Source organism: Salmo trutta, chromosome 36, assembly GCF_901001165.1.
Source record: "Salmo trutta chromosome 36, fSalTru1.1, whole genome shotgun sequence".
Taxonomy (NCBI): Eukaryota; Metazoa; Chordata; class Actinopteri; order Salmoniformes; family Salmonidae; genus Salmo; species Salmo trutta.
Window position 1 is genome coordinate 26,800,657 of NC_042992.1, and position 15,490 is coordinate 26,816,146.

At 46.0% G+C, this 15,490-nt stretch overlaps 1 protein-coding gene across 1 annotated transcript in view; it reads left to right on the plus strand.

The window, feature by feature from the left end:
* The window catches only part of LOC115175750 (protein FAM135B-like), a 57,173-nt gene extending 42,491 nt beyond the window's left edge, over positions 1-14,682 (plus strand). Inside the window, exons 8-20 of the mRNA XM_029735223.1 lie at positions 2,762-2,915; positions 3,076-3,125; positions 4,061-4,216; positions 5,415-5,488; positions 5,674-5,828; positions 6,807-9,084; positions 9,311-9,477; positions 9,712-9,803; positions 10,015-10,112; positions 12,998-13,149; positions 13,461-13,571; positions 14,055-14,168; positions 14,369-14,682. Coding sequence (XP_029591083.1) covers positions 2,762-2,915; positions 3,076-3,125; positions 4,061-4,216; positions 5,415-5,488; positions 5,674-5,828; positions 6,807-9,084; positions 9,311-9,477; positions 9,712-9,803; positions 10,015-10,112; positions 12,998-13,149; positions 13,461-13,571; positions 14,055-14,168; positions 14,369-14,574 — 3,807 coding nt within the window. The 3' untranslated portion in view covers positions 14,575-14,682. The remainder of the gene's footprint in view (positions 1-2,761; positions 2,916-3,075; positions 3,126-4,060; positions 4,217-5,414; positions 5,489-5,673; positions 5,829-6,806; positions 9,085-9,310; positions 9,478-9,711; positions 9,804-10,014; positions 10,113-12,997; positions 13,150-13,460; positions 13,572-14,054; positions 14,169-14,368) is intronic.
* The last annotated feature ends 808 nt before the right edge of the window (positions 14,683-15,490 follow it).

A 15,490-nucleotide genomic window follows, 5' to 3' on the forward strand; every position in this document is an offset into this window, starting at 1 on the left:
CCCTTTCCCCTTAAATGCTTTTAAACAAACTGCCAAAACAGCCAGCCAGTCACAAGAAGATGGACCCAACCCAGGGAACTGTGACAGGGGCCAGGAGCCAGGAGCGTCCCAAAGGGCTGAGGCCTGTGTGTGTTGGAACTGGGATGGGGTCAGAGGTGACCTGTCCCAGTCTGACCTGACCCTGCCTTGTCTCTAAAAAGATGACAGCCTGCATCTGACCCGATGGGTGTTGTTTGGGTCCTTGACTAGAATAACTTCTTTCACAATCTTACTCTTGACCTGGATATGTAGTAGCTGGGCTTTGTGGCTCCTATTGGTTGCAGAAGAGACCAGAACTGGTACTGTAGGTTACAGGCCTGTACAGAGAATAGGATGAATGGGATTGTCCAGTGAATGCACTGTGTGTTTGGGGTTAGAGAGCCACCTGCTGGGGAGAAATAGGAATACTTTCCCTAAAATGGTACGACACAGTAACATCATTGGGGGACAGATTTGATCCATTACCTTCCCTGTCTAAGAAATATTGTATGAAACATCACCAGTGATCGTTACTGATGTCTGGGTAGTTTGTGGTTACTGGGTAGTGTGGGGTTAGTTCGTTCCTGTCCACAGGACATGTTAAAGGTCATTCTGCTCCTGTCTTCTACATCTTCCAGTGCCACGACCACATCCATGTGTTTTACTACCGGGTAATAAGCTATGTTTAGGAGCTGCTTGTGTCCAAAAGATGATTTGATCCTCCGCTAGTTACTGAGACTTTACACATTGGTGTTAACTCAGTAAACAAGATCCATAACAAGGTCCTGTTCCAGACCAAGGTCAATTACAAGGCTACACGGAGGGAGTTCATCGGTTCTTACTGCGGAGGCCGTAAAGTCCCAGTATGTGAACTTGGCCGTCATTAAAGCAGCTCGTTGTCTTTTGATCTAGACGGAGTAACCAACGTTTTCTTTTCTTCCCTGTCTCTCTTCATCCCTGTCTCTTCCCTTGTCTCTCCTCTCTCCGTCTCTTCTCTCTCCCCTGTCTCTCCTCTCTCCCATGTCTCTCGTCTCTCCCCTGTCTCTCCTCTCTCCCGTCTCTCCTCTCTCCCGTCTCTCCTCTCTCCCGTCTCACCTCTCCCCGTCTCTCCTCTCTCTGTCTCTCCTCTCTCTGTATCTTCTCTCCCCTGTCTCTCCTCTCTCTGTCTCTCCTCTCTCCCGTCTCTCCTTTCTCCCGTCTCTCCTCTCTCTGTCTCCTCTCTGTATCTCCTCTCTCCGTCTCTCCTCTCTCCCCTGTCTCCTCTCTCTGTCTCTCCTCTCTCCCCTGTTTCTCCCCTCTCTGTCTCTCCTCTCTCCCCTGTCTCTCTCCTCTGTGTCTCTCCACTCTCCCTTGTCTCTCCTCTCTCCCCTGTCTCTCTCCTCTGTGTCTCTCCCCTCTCCCCTGTCTCTCCTCTCTCCCCTGTCTCTCTACTCTCTGTCTCTCCCCTCTCCCCTGTCTCTCCTCTCTCCCCTGTCTCTCTACTCTCTGTCTCTCCCCTCTCCCCTGTCTCTCCTCTCTCCCCTGTCTCTCTACTCTCTGTCTCTCCCCTCTCCCCTGTCTCTCTACTCTCTGTCTCTCCCCTCTCCCCTGTCTCTCCTCTCTCCCCTGTCTCTCTACTCTCTGTCTCTCCCCTCTCCCCTGTCTCTCTACTCTCTGTCTCTCCCCTCTCCCCTGTCTCTCCCCTCTCCCCTGTCTCTCTACTCTCTGTCTCTCCTCTCTCCCCTTTCTCCCCCTTCTCCCCTTTCCTGTATCTCTCCCTTCTTCCTGTCTCTCCTCTCCTCCCTCCTGTCTCTCCCCTCTCCCCTCTTCCATGTGTCTATCCTCTCTCTACTCTTCCTCTCCTTCTCCACTCTCCTACCTTCTTCCTGTCTCTCCTCTCCTCCCTCCTGTCTCTCCCCTCTCCCTTCTTCCATGTGTCTATCCTCTCTCTACTCTTCCTCTCCTTCTCCACTCTCCTACCTTCTTCCTGTCTCTCCTCTCCTCCCTCCTGTCTCTCCCCTCTCCCCTCTTCCATGTGTCTATCCTCTCTCTACTCTTCCTCTCCTTCTCCACTCTCCTACCTTCTTCCTGTCTCTCCTCTCCTCCCTCCTGTCTCTCCCCTCTCCCCTCTTCCATGTGTCTATCCTCTGTCTACTCTTCCTCTCCTTCTCCACTCTCCTACCTTCTTCCTGTCTCTCCTCTCCTCCCTCCTGTCTCTCCCCTCTCCCCTCTTCCATGTGTCTATCCTCTGTCTACTCTTCCTCTCCTTCTCCACTCTCCTACCTTCTTCCTGTCTCTCCTCTCCTCCCTCCTGTCTCTCCCCTCTCCCCTCTTCCATGTGTCTATCCTCTCTCTACTCTTCCTCTCCTTCTCCACTCTCCTACCTTCTTCCTGTCTCTCCTCTCCTCCCTCCTGTCTCTCCCCTCTCCCCTCTTCCATGTGTCTATCCTCTCTCTACTCTTCCTCTCCTTCTCCACTCTCCTACCTTCTTCCTGTCTCTCCTCTCCTCCCTCCTGTCTCTCCCCTCTCCCCTCTTCCATGTGTCTATCCTCTCTCTACTCTTCCTCTCCTTCTCCACTCTCCTACCTTCTTCCTGTCTCTCCTCTCCTCCCTCCTGTCTCTCCCCTCTCCTCCCTCCTCTCTCCCCTCTCCTCCCTCCTGTCTCTCCACTCTCCTCCCTCCTGTCTCTCCACTCTCCTCCCTCCTGTCTCTCCCTTCTCCTCCCTCCTGTCTCTCCCCTCTCCTCCCTCCTGTCTCTCCCCAGGGTAGTTTCTATGTCCCTAGTGAGAACTGTCTTCAGAGAGCTCACACGTGGCATGGTAGACTCTGTCGCCTCCTACTGGTGGTACACCGAGGCGTACGTTCCTACTACACCACTCTGATGAAGGAGATACCACAGCTGGACCAAGTGGAAATAGGTGAGGCAACAAGATGTTACAATAGCATTTCCTCAATATTTAGCTATGTCTATGTGGCAATCAATCAAGTCAATTATTTTGTTGTTCAAAATAATGTATGATACTTAGTAGACTTGAGCTATGCTGTAGTAATCTCTTTCTCGTGTCTTTCTCTCCACAGAGGAGCTACCTGTGGAAGAAACATTAAATCAGCTCACAATAGAATTACAGGTATGTGGTGTACGAGACATACAGTACTGCTAAAAACCAAGATCAACATTTTATATTAGCTATGCTTTCTTTCCTCTGTTCTACTAGTATTTCCATCAACAATTTGTTCTTAGCTGCCTAATTAAATAAATGTTAAATAAATAAAAATTAAATAAAAATTCCATTATACATTTTTTTACTTGGACAACGGACAGGTAACTGCCAAAATAAAGGAAACACCAACATAAAGTGTCTTAATAGTGCGTTGGGCCACAACGAGCCAGAACAGCTTCAATGCATAGATTCGACAAGTGTCTGAAACTCTATTGGAGGGATGCAACACCATTCTTCCAAATAAATTCCATAGTTTGGTGTTTTGTTGATGGTGGTGGAAAACGCTATCTAGGGCGCCACTCCAGAATCTCCCTTAAATCTTCATTTGAGTTGAGATCTGGTGACTGAGATTGCCATGGCATATGGTTTACATCGTTTTCATGCTCATCAAACCATTTAGTGATGGGGGCATAGACATGGTAGCCAAAATAATGGCCTTCCCAGCATTTTTATACATGACCCTAAGCATGATGGGATGTTAATTGCTTAATTAACTCAGGAACCACACCTGTGTGGAAGCACCTGCTTTCAATATACTTTGTATCCCTCATTTACTCAATAGTTTCCATTATTTTGGCAGTTACCTGTACTATATATCTAAGATAGCAGTGGCATCTGGATAAAGTCATTGAGTATAAAAAGAGATACTATCTGTATCCACTCTCTTCTCCTCCTCTAGGTTCAGAGAGGCCATGAGAAGGAAGCAGAACATATCAGTAGAGACCTGACCCAGCTCTGCTCCACCTAACGTGGCCTTTGACCTCTAACCAGCCTCTAACCCTTCTTACCAGCACCACACACTGACCCTAACCCTCATCTGTCTCCTCTCTCCTCTCCTCTAGTTGCAGGGGGGCCATGAGAAGGTAGCAGAACAGATCAGTAGAGATCTCACCCAGCTCTGCTCCCAGCTGTCGGCTTTGTGGACCCGCTTCCTGGAGGCTGTCGTACCCAACATACATATCCTGTCCCACCTGGCCCAGGAACACCACACACTCAGGGTGAGCCCTAACCCCTGACCTCAAGCCCCTGACCTCCTCAGGAACATCACACCCTCCCCTACATACTATCTGATATATTATGAAGTATGTAACACTAGAGGACGAGGCCTTGAACCCTCCAGAGCCCACTATTCTGATTAGGTTTTGTGTGTGTTAAATTGCGTAAGAGTATTACAGCCAGATAAAACACACCAGCTGATGATTAGTTCCTATAGACCTCAATGCCTTGAATAGACATTATATCTGAGAATCCCAAATGTAATTTGCATTTAATCATTGGAATGATTCATATTAATGTAAGACCATTCCCACTCCTCTCCTCAGTGTTGCTAGCAGGTCTCCAGGCTCTTGTCTCTCACAGTGTTAGTTTCATCTCTCCTGTCTGTCTGTCTGTCTGTCTGTCTGTCTGTCTGTCTGTCTGTCTGTCTGTCTGTCTGTCTGTCTGTCTGTCTGTCTGTCTGTCTGTCTGTCTGTCTGTCTGTCTGTCTGTCTGTCTGTCTGTCTGTCTGTCTGTCTGTCTGTCTGTCTGTCTGTCATAATGAACACAGTATGTCTCCATCACAGGAGGTTGGTGGCACCTTAATTGGGGAGGACAGGCTCGTGGTAACGGCTGGAGCGGAATAGGTGGAATAGTGTCAAATACATCAAACACATGTTTTGATGACATTCCGTTAGCTCCTTTCCAGCCATTATTATGAGCTGTCCTCCCCTCAGCAGCCTCCACTGGACTCTCCATATTAGTTTACCTTCAGGGGTTAGTTTCATGGTTCCACCCACAGGAGGGTGGGATTTCATTGAACATTTATTCTGTAATTATCCTGAGGAACAAACATGCAGAAATACTGCAACACTGTTTCTTGACGTTCCTGACTGTCTATGTGACTTTATAACAGGAGGCAGGTTTAGATACACTTTAGTGGGATTTTTGTATTTATTTCTGTTAAAGGGATTTTTATACATGACCCTAAGCATGATGGGAGGTTAATTCATTGCTTAGATAACTCACACCTGTGTAGAAGCACCTGCTTTCAATATACTTTGTATCCCTCATTTACTCAAGTGTTTCCATTATTTTGGCCGTTACCAATACTTTTACACCATTTCTCTTCATTGCCTTTTGTGCATACAGTACTAACTCGGTAGGTTTCTCAGTGAGGAAATGAAGATGGTTTTGGTTTGTATTTTGTGCTGATGTCAGGTCAGGCGGTTTTCAGAGGCATACTTCTTCACAGAACACCCCAAAGAGACATCCCTGACATTTCAAGAGGACCTGTGAGTACTGCCATTCCAGGAGCACAATGATGCAGCTTTGTCACTCTGTTTTAGATTTAATTTGATGTTGATGCTTTATCTAAGTCATACTTCCATGACTGGAGAAAAGGTAGGCCTAATGTGTTTGAGTGATTATGACAGATAGCAAAAAGTCTTCTACTTTATCTTCTATCTCCTGGTTAAAGGATCAACAGACACGGTCAGATAGCTGTGGAGGTGCGTAACTCCAACTACCTGACCAGGATGCCACCATTACCTGTAGAGTGCCTGGACATTGATGGAGACTGGAACAGCCTGCCTATCATCTTCGAAGACAGATATGTAGAGTCTCCACAGACAGGTGAGTTGACTAAGTCCAGGATATCTTTCAACAGCGATAGACTTTAACCCTTGCCCTACAATTTCTGCGGCCCCGCAGAAATCGAATAAAAATAATACAAAAATCCCCATTAAAATCTGTCTGTTTAAGCTAGAGAGATATGTGTTGTTTTTTTGCATGGGCTGCGTTTCAATCCACCGCATCTGCCGATATCGCCCTTCTGCATCTGCGGTGAAAGGTGGCAGAGATAGAGTGGTGTTTGTCATACCATAAGACATCTAGAAAATCTGTCTTCTCACAAAAACTTCTGTAGCTTCTGAACGGTTTGGCTTACAAACTATTATGACCACTATGCTCTACGACGCCCACAAGCCTCACAAGACTCATCTGAAGGCCCCCGGTACAGGTTAAAACAATGTATGGAAGTATATATGGAGATAGTTTAGTATCTAAAATAAGGGGATAAATACATGTCAAATCTTTTTCTTATATCTCTCAGATTCAGAACAAATTCAGAACGAACTTCCTTTAGATGCTTTTGAGACTATCTGTTGTTTCATGTAGTGAATCTGTTATTCAATTGGCTAACAGCAGTAATGCCAAATTCAATGTTTCATCCAATATGTTTTTATTTATTTTTTTTGAATACCTTAGGGGGTCTTAAAATTCAATGTTTCATCCAATAATTGTTTTACATTTTTATTGAAACCTTAAGGGGTCTTAAAATTCAAATCAAATAGCTAAATGGTATGACCTTCAATTTCCTGACATTAGTGGCGATCTTGATCGCTGATAGCTCAACAAGAATTCACCTTTAAGCAGTACATAGGTTGTTTATCTGTTTTAGTTTGAATCCTGACTTGAGTCTGCTTTTATTTGTGCTAACAATACTGTTTTATCTGGTTCAGATCCATACGTATTTAAGTAGTGTAGACCAGTATAATTTAAACATCTAGTATTAGCGTAAGACCTAACATTTTTCCCCATCTTTATGTACAGATTGGGGATCATATGCACCAACACATCTGCCCACCAGTGAGCAGACCATCCCCAAGCCTCCTGTCACTGATGCAATCTTTAGTCCTCCTGCCCTGGACCAGCTCGCCAGCTCACCAGCAATACCAACCCAGGAGCCTAAAGTCAGTGAGGCTACGTACAGGTTTCTCATAGTAGAGCAGAGCACCAGCATTATTACTGACAAGATAGGTTCTCCATCTATTGAGACTCCAGACCCAGACCAGGCAGAAACAGACCGGGGCGAGCCAGTCCAGCCAGGGGATCCAGAGGAGCAGACTGAGACAGAGGAGATCTTAGAGGAGAGCCCTGGTTTAGGCCTGAGGTTTCTTACAGTCAGACCCACTAATGTGGATCCGTTCAGAGGAGAGGCAGTGCTGACGGTCTCCTCCAATCACAAACACTGTACAGACCCACAACATACTTCTAACAGTGAAGACACGACTTGGAAAGACTTGGAGAACCACCAAGACATCATCACACAGAGATACCAGAACATTATCAGTACAGGAATTGACTTGGATGTAGAAGAGAAGGACGTTGCTATAGATGCTAACAGCAAGGATGTTCCTCTGAGCAGTCTAACCACTAACCCCCAGGCTCCACTCAAAGATCATCCCCTCACGCCCCCTCTACCTACAGACCTGAGGAGAGAACTGGCCAACCGAGGGGTGGGGGTTGGTGGCTCCAAGATCCTAAACCGCTCCCCCTCCGTCATCTCCGACTCTGGCATCGAGAGCGAGCCCAGCTCGATGGCCTGGCCCCTGGATGTTTATCGGACGGGAGGAGGGCGCCCTCTGGAGGAGAGCCTGGTACTGCAGCGCCTGGCGAGGAGACACCCGGCCCACCGCAGTTCCCTGGAGGGCCTGCAGACAGAGAGCGGAACCAGCGGGGGCAGCCTGCCCAGTGGAGGGGGTGGCAGCGCTGGCATCCAGGCCTCCCTCACCTCCATCTCCTCCCTGCCCTACGAGGACGACGAGGAACAGAGGAACCAGCTCAGTAAACTGACCAAGTCTGTCTCGGCTCCTCAGATCTCCAGCCCTGAGGACACAGAGGAGGACAAGGGAGGAGCGGAGGAGGAGGTAGACACGGAGAGCGAGGGGACCAGCGGGTACCAGGACCAGGAGGAGGGATACACTACCATCTCCACTGCTGCCACTAATGTAACGACTGGGGATTTGATCAGACACCTGGAGTCCTTATCCGGGGTTAACCACTCTTCTCTGGAGGACATCCAGGAGGGAGAGCTGCCTGAGGTCGGTCTGTTTGACTGGGGAGCAGCTCCCTCACCACCCCAGCAGGTGACCAGAGCTCATCAGGAGAGTGGTTGTGATCTTAAAGAAACTCTGAGATCTAATGAATCTGCTCTGCCAAAGGCCCTGTCAGACACTCGGGACATGAAGGCAGTCTTAAGTGGCATTAGTCGAGTTCCTGAAGTCTTGCTGTTCCAACAGTATGTTGAAGGCCATGATGACGTGAAGGATCCAGCTATAGTCCGTCAGATGGAGGATAAGAACCATCACAGAGGAGACAGCAGTGGTGTGTTAAACTCAGTTGACCCAAGTCACTGTGAAGTAGAGATCGTCCCCTGTAGCTGTGAGACCAAACCCTGTGAACATGACAGCAGTGTGCTGGTGGATGATGTGGAGGATAATCCAGTCAGGAATGACTGTCAGAGTCTCCATCAGATTGGGTTGAACGACCTTGTTGACCAGGAACGGCTGGATCATCACCAGGTTCCGTCCCAGAGCCTCCATCGGGTCGGGTTGCGTGACCTAGTGGTGGTCTCACAGAGGAAGAGCCTCCATGACCCCAGGCCTATCCCCTCTATCCCCAACCACACAGAGAGACCCATCCACCTCCTAGGCCTTATTTCCAATGATACGACCAGGCCTGATGACAAAGGGCTCCCGGCCAATGAGAGAGAGCAGCTGGATCTCAACGGTCACACCAAGCCGGCTAAGATCCCCAGTAGCTCGGGGTCAGGGACGAGCTCAGGGTCAAGCTCAGGGTCAAACTCAGGGTCAGGCCTATCCTTTATGAACAGGAAGATGGTGGAGGTGGTGAATATGTCTGTGTCCTGCGCTCCGACCTGTCTTCCCTTCTCCTCCGTTGTCCGGGACTCACCGTCCATTAGCAGCATCTCCACTCGACAAGCCACATCCCCCATTACCCATCAGCCCCTGGGCTCCTTCGGCATCATCTCTTCGTCCTCGTCCAATGCCCTGGGGCCAGATGACGAAACAAACGAGAGGATGCTGCAGTGAGTTGTTTTATCTTTCTAGTTTTAGAATGAGAAGAAATGCTGCAGTGAGTTGTGGGGAACCAGTCATAGATGTGTGAGAAGTCAGACGTTTTCATTGCTCTTTGACCTCTTTGATGATGAGTTCTTCTGAGCATGTGCATATGCATATAACATTGTGATTTCCCATAATGATGCTGTTGTGATTTCCCATAATGATGCCACCTCAGCCTGCGTTGTGTTCCAGTTTCCACAGGTCCAAAGAGGATCTGGTGAAGGAGCTGGTATTCCAGGCAACCCTGTACAGTGACCTCCCTCACCTGGCCTCCGACCTGCCCTACTTCCCCCCTGAGGAGGAGGATGAGGAGTTTGAGGATGGCATACACCTGGTCGTCTGTGTCCACGGCCTTGATGGTGAGACCAATCAATCAAATCAACCAGATCAGCCAATCTGCTGATCCACCAGGTTGTATATGTCGTTGCCTGGATGATAAAACATCACACAATGTTGTGCAATGCTAGAACAATAATAAAGCTTTACTCAAAAGAACTGAATAGTTCAGAATATGATTTGGGTCCCCCCTCTATACTTAGATACTGATCAGGGCCAGGAGTTTAAAGCTGTATTGTTGTATTGTCTCCTCCTAGGCAACAGTGCAGACCTTCGCCTGGTGAAGACCTTCATAGAGCTGGGATTACCAGGGTCCAGACTGGACTTCCTCATGTCTGAGAGGAACCAGGTAAAATACAGAATATTCTGCCCGCACATTAATACAATAAACATTGATTTTAGAGAATTGATAATAGGTGTGAGTGAATCCTGTGAATATGCTTTCATTTTAGGCTACGTATGCCAGATCACCGTTGTAAATATAAGGTATTTTGATCTCAGTAGGATTTCCTGGTTAAATAAATGTGAAAATGTGTTGTTTTCCTCTTCCCTGGCTACAGACTGACACGTTTGCAGATTTTGACACCATGACGGACAGGCTACTAGACGAGATTATCCAGCACATTCAGCTGTACAACCTCACCATTGGACGGATAAGGTCAGTATCCTAACCACTACACAACATTAAAGTCATTTTTCTAAACACCACACAACATTAAGGTCAGTTCCCTAACCACCACACAATATTAAGGTCAGTGCCCTAACCACCACACAACTATAAGTTCAGTTCTAACTACCACACAACATTAAGGTCAGTTCTAACCACCACACAACATTAAGGTCAGTTCTAACCACCACACAACATTAAGGTCAGTTCTAACCACCACACAACATTAAGGTCAGTTCTAACCACCACACAACATTAAGGTCAGTTCTAACCACCACACAACATTAAGGTCAGTTCTAACCACCACACAACATTAAGGTCAGTTCTAACCACCACACAACATTAAGGTCAGTTCTAACCACCACACAACATTAAGGTCAGTTCTAACCACCACACAACATTAAGGTCAGTTCTAACCACCACACAACATTAAGGTCAGTATCCTAACTATCACACAACATTATGGTCAGTTCTAACCACCACACAACATTAAGGTCAGTATCCTAACTGTCACACAACATTAAGGTCAGTTCTAACTGTCACACAACATTAAGGTCAGTATTCTAACTACCACACAATATTAAGGTCAGTATCCTAACTACCACACACTATTAAGGTCAGTTCTAACTACCACACACTATTAAGGTCAGTTCTAACTACCACACAAAATTACGGTCAGTATCCTAACTACCACACAATATTAAGGTCAGTATCCTAACTACCACACAATATTAAGGTCAGTTCTAACTACCACACAATATTAAGGTCAGTTCTAACTACCACACAATATTAAGGTCAGTATCCTAACTACCACACAATATTAGGGTCAGTATCCTAACTACCACACAATATTAGGGTCAGTATCCTAACTACCACACAATATTAGGGTCAGTATCCTAACTACCACACAATATTAAGGTCAGTATCCTAACTACCACACAATATTAGGGTCAGTATCCTAACTACCACACAATATTAAGGTCAGTATCCTAACTGTCACACAACATAAAGACACAGTACAGCAATAGGAGGCAATGGAGAAACAAAATTGATGTAGTATTCTATATAGCCAGTAGATGGCAACATATGAATACATGATGATATTCCCTGGCAGGTCCTCAATTGCCTTCTTGCGTCCTCTCTCCTCATCTCCTTCTCAAAACCCATTGGAGGAGAAAGCCAGAGGTCCCTCCCCTCTGACCTTCTCCAATGGGTTTTGCGAAGAAGACGAGGAGATAGTACGTTGAGATCTTCCCCATGGCCTTTTATCAATTCAATTTGCTCACCTCCTCCATCCTCTCTCCTCTGTCCTCTCGCCTCCTTTTGAAAAGGTCAAAGTTAATGAAGGAGAGTTAGCAAGGAGAGTCAGCGTGGGTGGAAATGTGCTTGCTTGAAATGACACGGTCCTCCTCCACTCACAAGTCATTAGTCAAATGACGTTCACAGGTGTGGATCCCAAAATAAATGTGTAAAGTGATCAAAACAAATAAAGTTATTTTTGCACTATAAAAATAATAAGTACTGTATTGTTTTTAAACGTGTGCATGTAACTCTCCTCTGACAAAGCAACATCTGATTTAAAGGGGGTGTGGCAGATTTCCACTTATCGGTTTCCAGGTCATGGAGGAGGAGAGAGGATGGAGGATGGACTTTTGCCCAAACGAGAACCCCCCCCCCATCTCAGCTCAATTCCAAACCCTATCAAACTAATGGCCAGTTAAAGCAGAGGAGGCTGGTGAGAGGAGCTATAGTAGGACGGGCTCATTGTAATGGCTGGAATGGAATAAATGGAACGGCGTCAAACATGCGTTTTCCATATGTTTGATGTGTTTGATACTGTTCCATTTATTCCAATCCAGCAATTACAATGAGTCCGTCCTCCTATAGCTCCTCCCACCAGCCCCCTCTGAGTTAGAGAAGGTTTTAATAACCCAGTAATGGAGGATATTCCCATGCACTGTCAATCACTGTCAATTGATATGAAGAACTGAAACTTTTAAATTGTTTTATTTAACCTTTATTTAAATAGGCAAGTCAGTTTAGAACAAATTCTTCTTTACAATGATGGCCTCCCGGGGAACAGAGGGTTAACTGCCTTGTTCAGGGGCAGAACAACAGAGTTTTACCTTGTCAGCTCAGGGATTCGATCCAGCAAACAGTTACTGGCCCAACACTCTAACCACTAGGCTACCTACCACCCCGGCATATTTTTCTCCGCAGCATAACACTTCTAATGGGTCCAAGTGTAGTAATTCATCATGTACAATAATTGCCCTAAATATGCCAATGTTCCTATCTGAGTTTCTGGGTATGCTATTTAAGTATGTATTCTTTTCAACATTGTTTATACTCTGAAAAACTGTGACTAAAGACATGGAGTACCACAGAAGCAGCTGTCTCTCTCCACATCGCCTCTATATTTAGTGTTAGAGGAAACCGATGAAGAAGTTGTTAGGAGCTGGTGTTGAGGGAAGCTGCCCAGTACTTTGATGGTGATACTACTGTAATTAGCAGATGGGAAATTAACATCTAAGGAAATCTAGTGTCTCATTGACTACTGGGACAAAGCAGCTCATTACTCTAGCTACCACTATTGTAGCCATTAAAACGGCACGACGGCGCCTTGCTTTGGAGGACGGTTATTTGAACATTAATCATTTATTTGGAGTTAAAAGCAGATTGGATGAGCTACCCTCATCCTGAACACTTTATACTAATAGAGTAAATACCAGGGGGCCAAAGAATTGGAGGCACTTATTTCTGTGCATAGCTTCTATTCTGGAGGTCTTCTCATTGGGTACTCTTTCGTCTAACGAGATCTGGGTAGCAGCAGAGTGATTTCTCTGTTGTGTTTGTCACCTCTTTTCAACCCTCAGTTTCATCGGTCACTCTCTGGGGAACGTGATCATCCGGTCGGTTCTGACGAGGCCTCGGTTCCGCTGCTACCTGATCAAACTGCACACCTTCCTGTCTCTGTCCGGACCACACCTGGGAACTCTGTACAACAACAGCACGCTGGTCAGCACAGGTGAGGTGGGGAATGGGTCAGTATGCCTACCTACTTGGACCTTTGAAATCCTTGCAAAACCTAGGCCATTGTTGACTCAGCATGGAGAATAGAAAGAGCTCATTGCAGATATGTACTGTCTTACTGCAAGTGTTTCTGATTCTGGTCTTCGTCTTACCATTCTGTGTAGTAATTGCATTCAGCTCTGCTCTGTCCTCCTCCCAGTGTCTTCAAAGGGGGAAGTGTATGTCTAATTCAGAGGACTGTTACAGGTCTGTGGCTGATGTCTGTGGTTGTTACAGGTCTGTGGCTGATGTCTCTGGTTGTTACAGGTCTGTGGCTGATGCAGAAGCTGAAGAAATCCGGATCGTTGCTGCAGCTTACCTGCAGAGATCATACCGATCCTCGGAAAACCTTCCTCTATCTCCTCAGCCAGAAACCAGGTAAGTACTGCTATAATGGATGAGGAACTATACTGTAAGAGCACAATGAGTTTAAATATTCATAAATACATTTGGTCATCTTGTCTTTTTTTGTTTTGTTTTCTCTTTTCCTCTCTATATCATCTGTCTAATTCAGACTCCACTAGCTAGCTAGCTTTGTTCTGGGAAGCCCTCCCTCCACTGTGTGAGATGAACAAAGCAAAGACATCTAGTAGATAGGTCAGAAAAAACACTTTTTCTTCGAGCTGTGCCAGGCTGACAAAATGATGCAAACCCTGTCATTTGAAACCCAGCAGTGCACTCCTTTAAAAGCACAGTGACAAGAGACACAAGAAAAAACACAGCTTTATCAGTCGAGGTCTGTCAAACGATGATGATGGCACCAAGTGATACATAAATATAACCTTACAAACACTTTTGCTCTCTCTCTCTCTGTCTCTCTGTGTGTGTCTCTCTCTCTCCACCCTCTGTCTGGTTTCTCAGGGCTCCAGTTCTTCAAGAATGTGGTGTTGGTGGCATCGCCTCAGGACCGATATGTTCCCTTCCACTCTGCCAGGATAGAGATGTGCAGGACTGCACTCAAAGACAGGACCACAGGTTAGCACCACTCACTGCAGCTCCTATGTTCTTATTGTTCTCCACCAAATGTATCTAAGAAGCATTTTATCATTCCATTAAATACAGAAAGCTTTTATCGTTCCGTCAGAGACGGAACCCTAACTTGTGTCTGTCTGTGTTTCCACACTGTAGGTCTCCATGTAAACTAACTAACATGTGCTTCTGTCTCCATATCGAAGGTCCAGTGTACACAGAGATGATCAACAACCTACTCCAGCCGTTGGTGGGGGCTAAAGACTGTCGTCTGATTCGCCAGAATGTGTTCCACGCCCTGCCCAACACCGCCAACACTCTGATTGGCCGAGCCGCTCACATCGCCGTGCTCGACTCTGAACTCTTCTTGGAGAAGTTCTTCCTGGTAGCAGGGCTCAACTACTTTAAATAGAACTTCAAACTACTTAAAACAGTATTTCAAACTACATTAAAGGGATACTTCCGGATTTTGGCAATGAAATCTACATCCCCAGAGTCAGATTAACTTGTGGATACCATTTGTATGTCTCTGTGTGCAGTTTGAAGGAAGTTGCTAACTAGCTTTAGCGCAATCGCTATCTAGGGTTAGCGCAATGACTGGATGTCTATAGTAACTGCTAGCATGCTATATACCATAGACTTTCAGTCATTGCGCTAACGCTAGTCAGCATTTGCTCACAAAACGACCTCTAACTTCCTTCATACAGGATGCAGAGACATGGATAAAAAATGTATGAGTTCATCTGACTATGGGAAAGTGGAAAAAGGGCTTCATTGCCAAAAACTCGAAGTATCCCTTTAAATAGAGGCTCACCTACTTCAAGTACAGGCTCAAATACTTAAAGAAGAACCACTACTTCAAATAGAGCTGTAGCTACGAAGATGTGTATATATATGTATGTATGTGTGTGTGTGTGTGTGTGTGTGTGTATGTATGTATGGCTTAGAGGGGCCCTAGGTCTATATGAAGATCTCCTTGTTGTGATAGGAGGATTTGGTGAGAGAAAGGGGGTTGCACCATCACTATATACAGTGTGTGTGTGTGTGTGTGTGTGTGTGTGTGTGTGTGTGTGTGTGTGTGTGTGTGTGTGTGTGTGTGTGTGTGTGTGTGTGTACACACAGTACCAGTTTGGACACACCTACTCATTCCAGGGTTTTTCTTTATTTGTACCATTTTCTACATTGTAGAAATAAGAGTGAAGACATCAAAACTATGAAATAACACATATGGAATCATGTAGTAACCAAAAAAGTGTTAAACAAATCAAAATAGATTTTATATTTGAGATTCTTCAAAGTAGCCACCCTTTGACTTGATGACAGCTTTG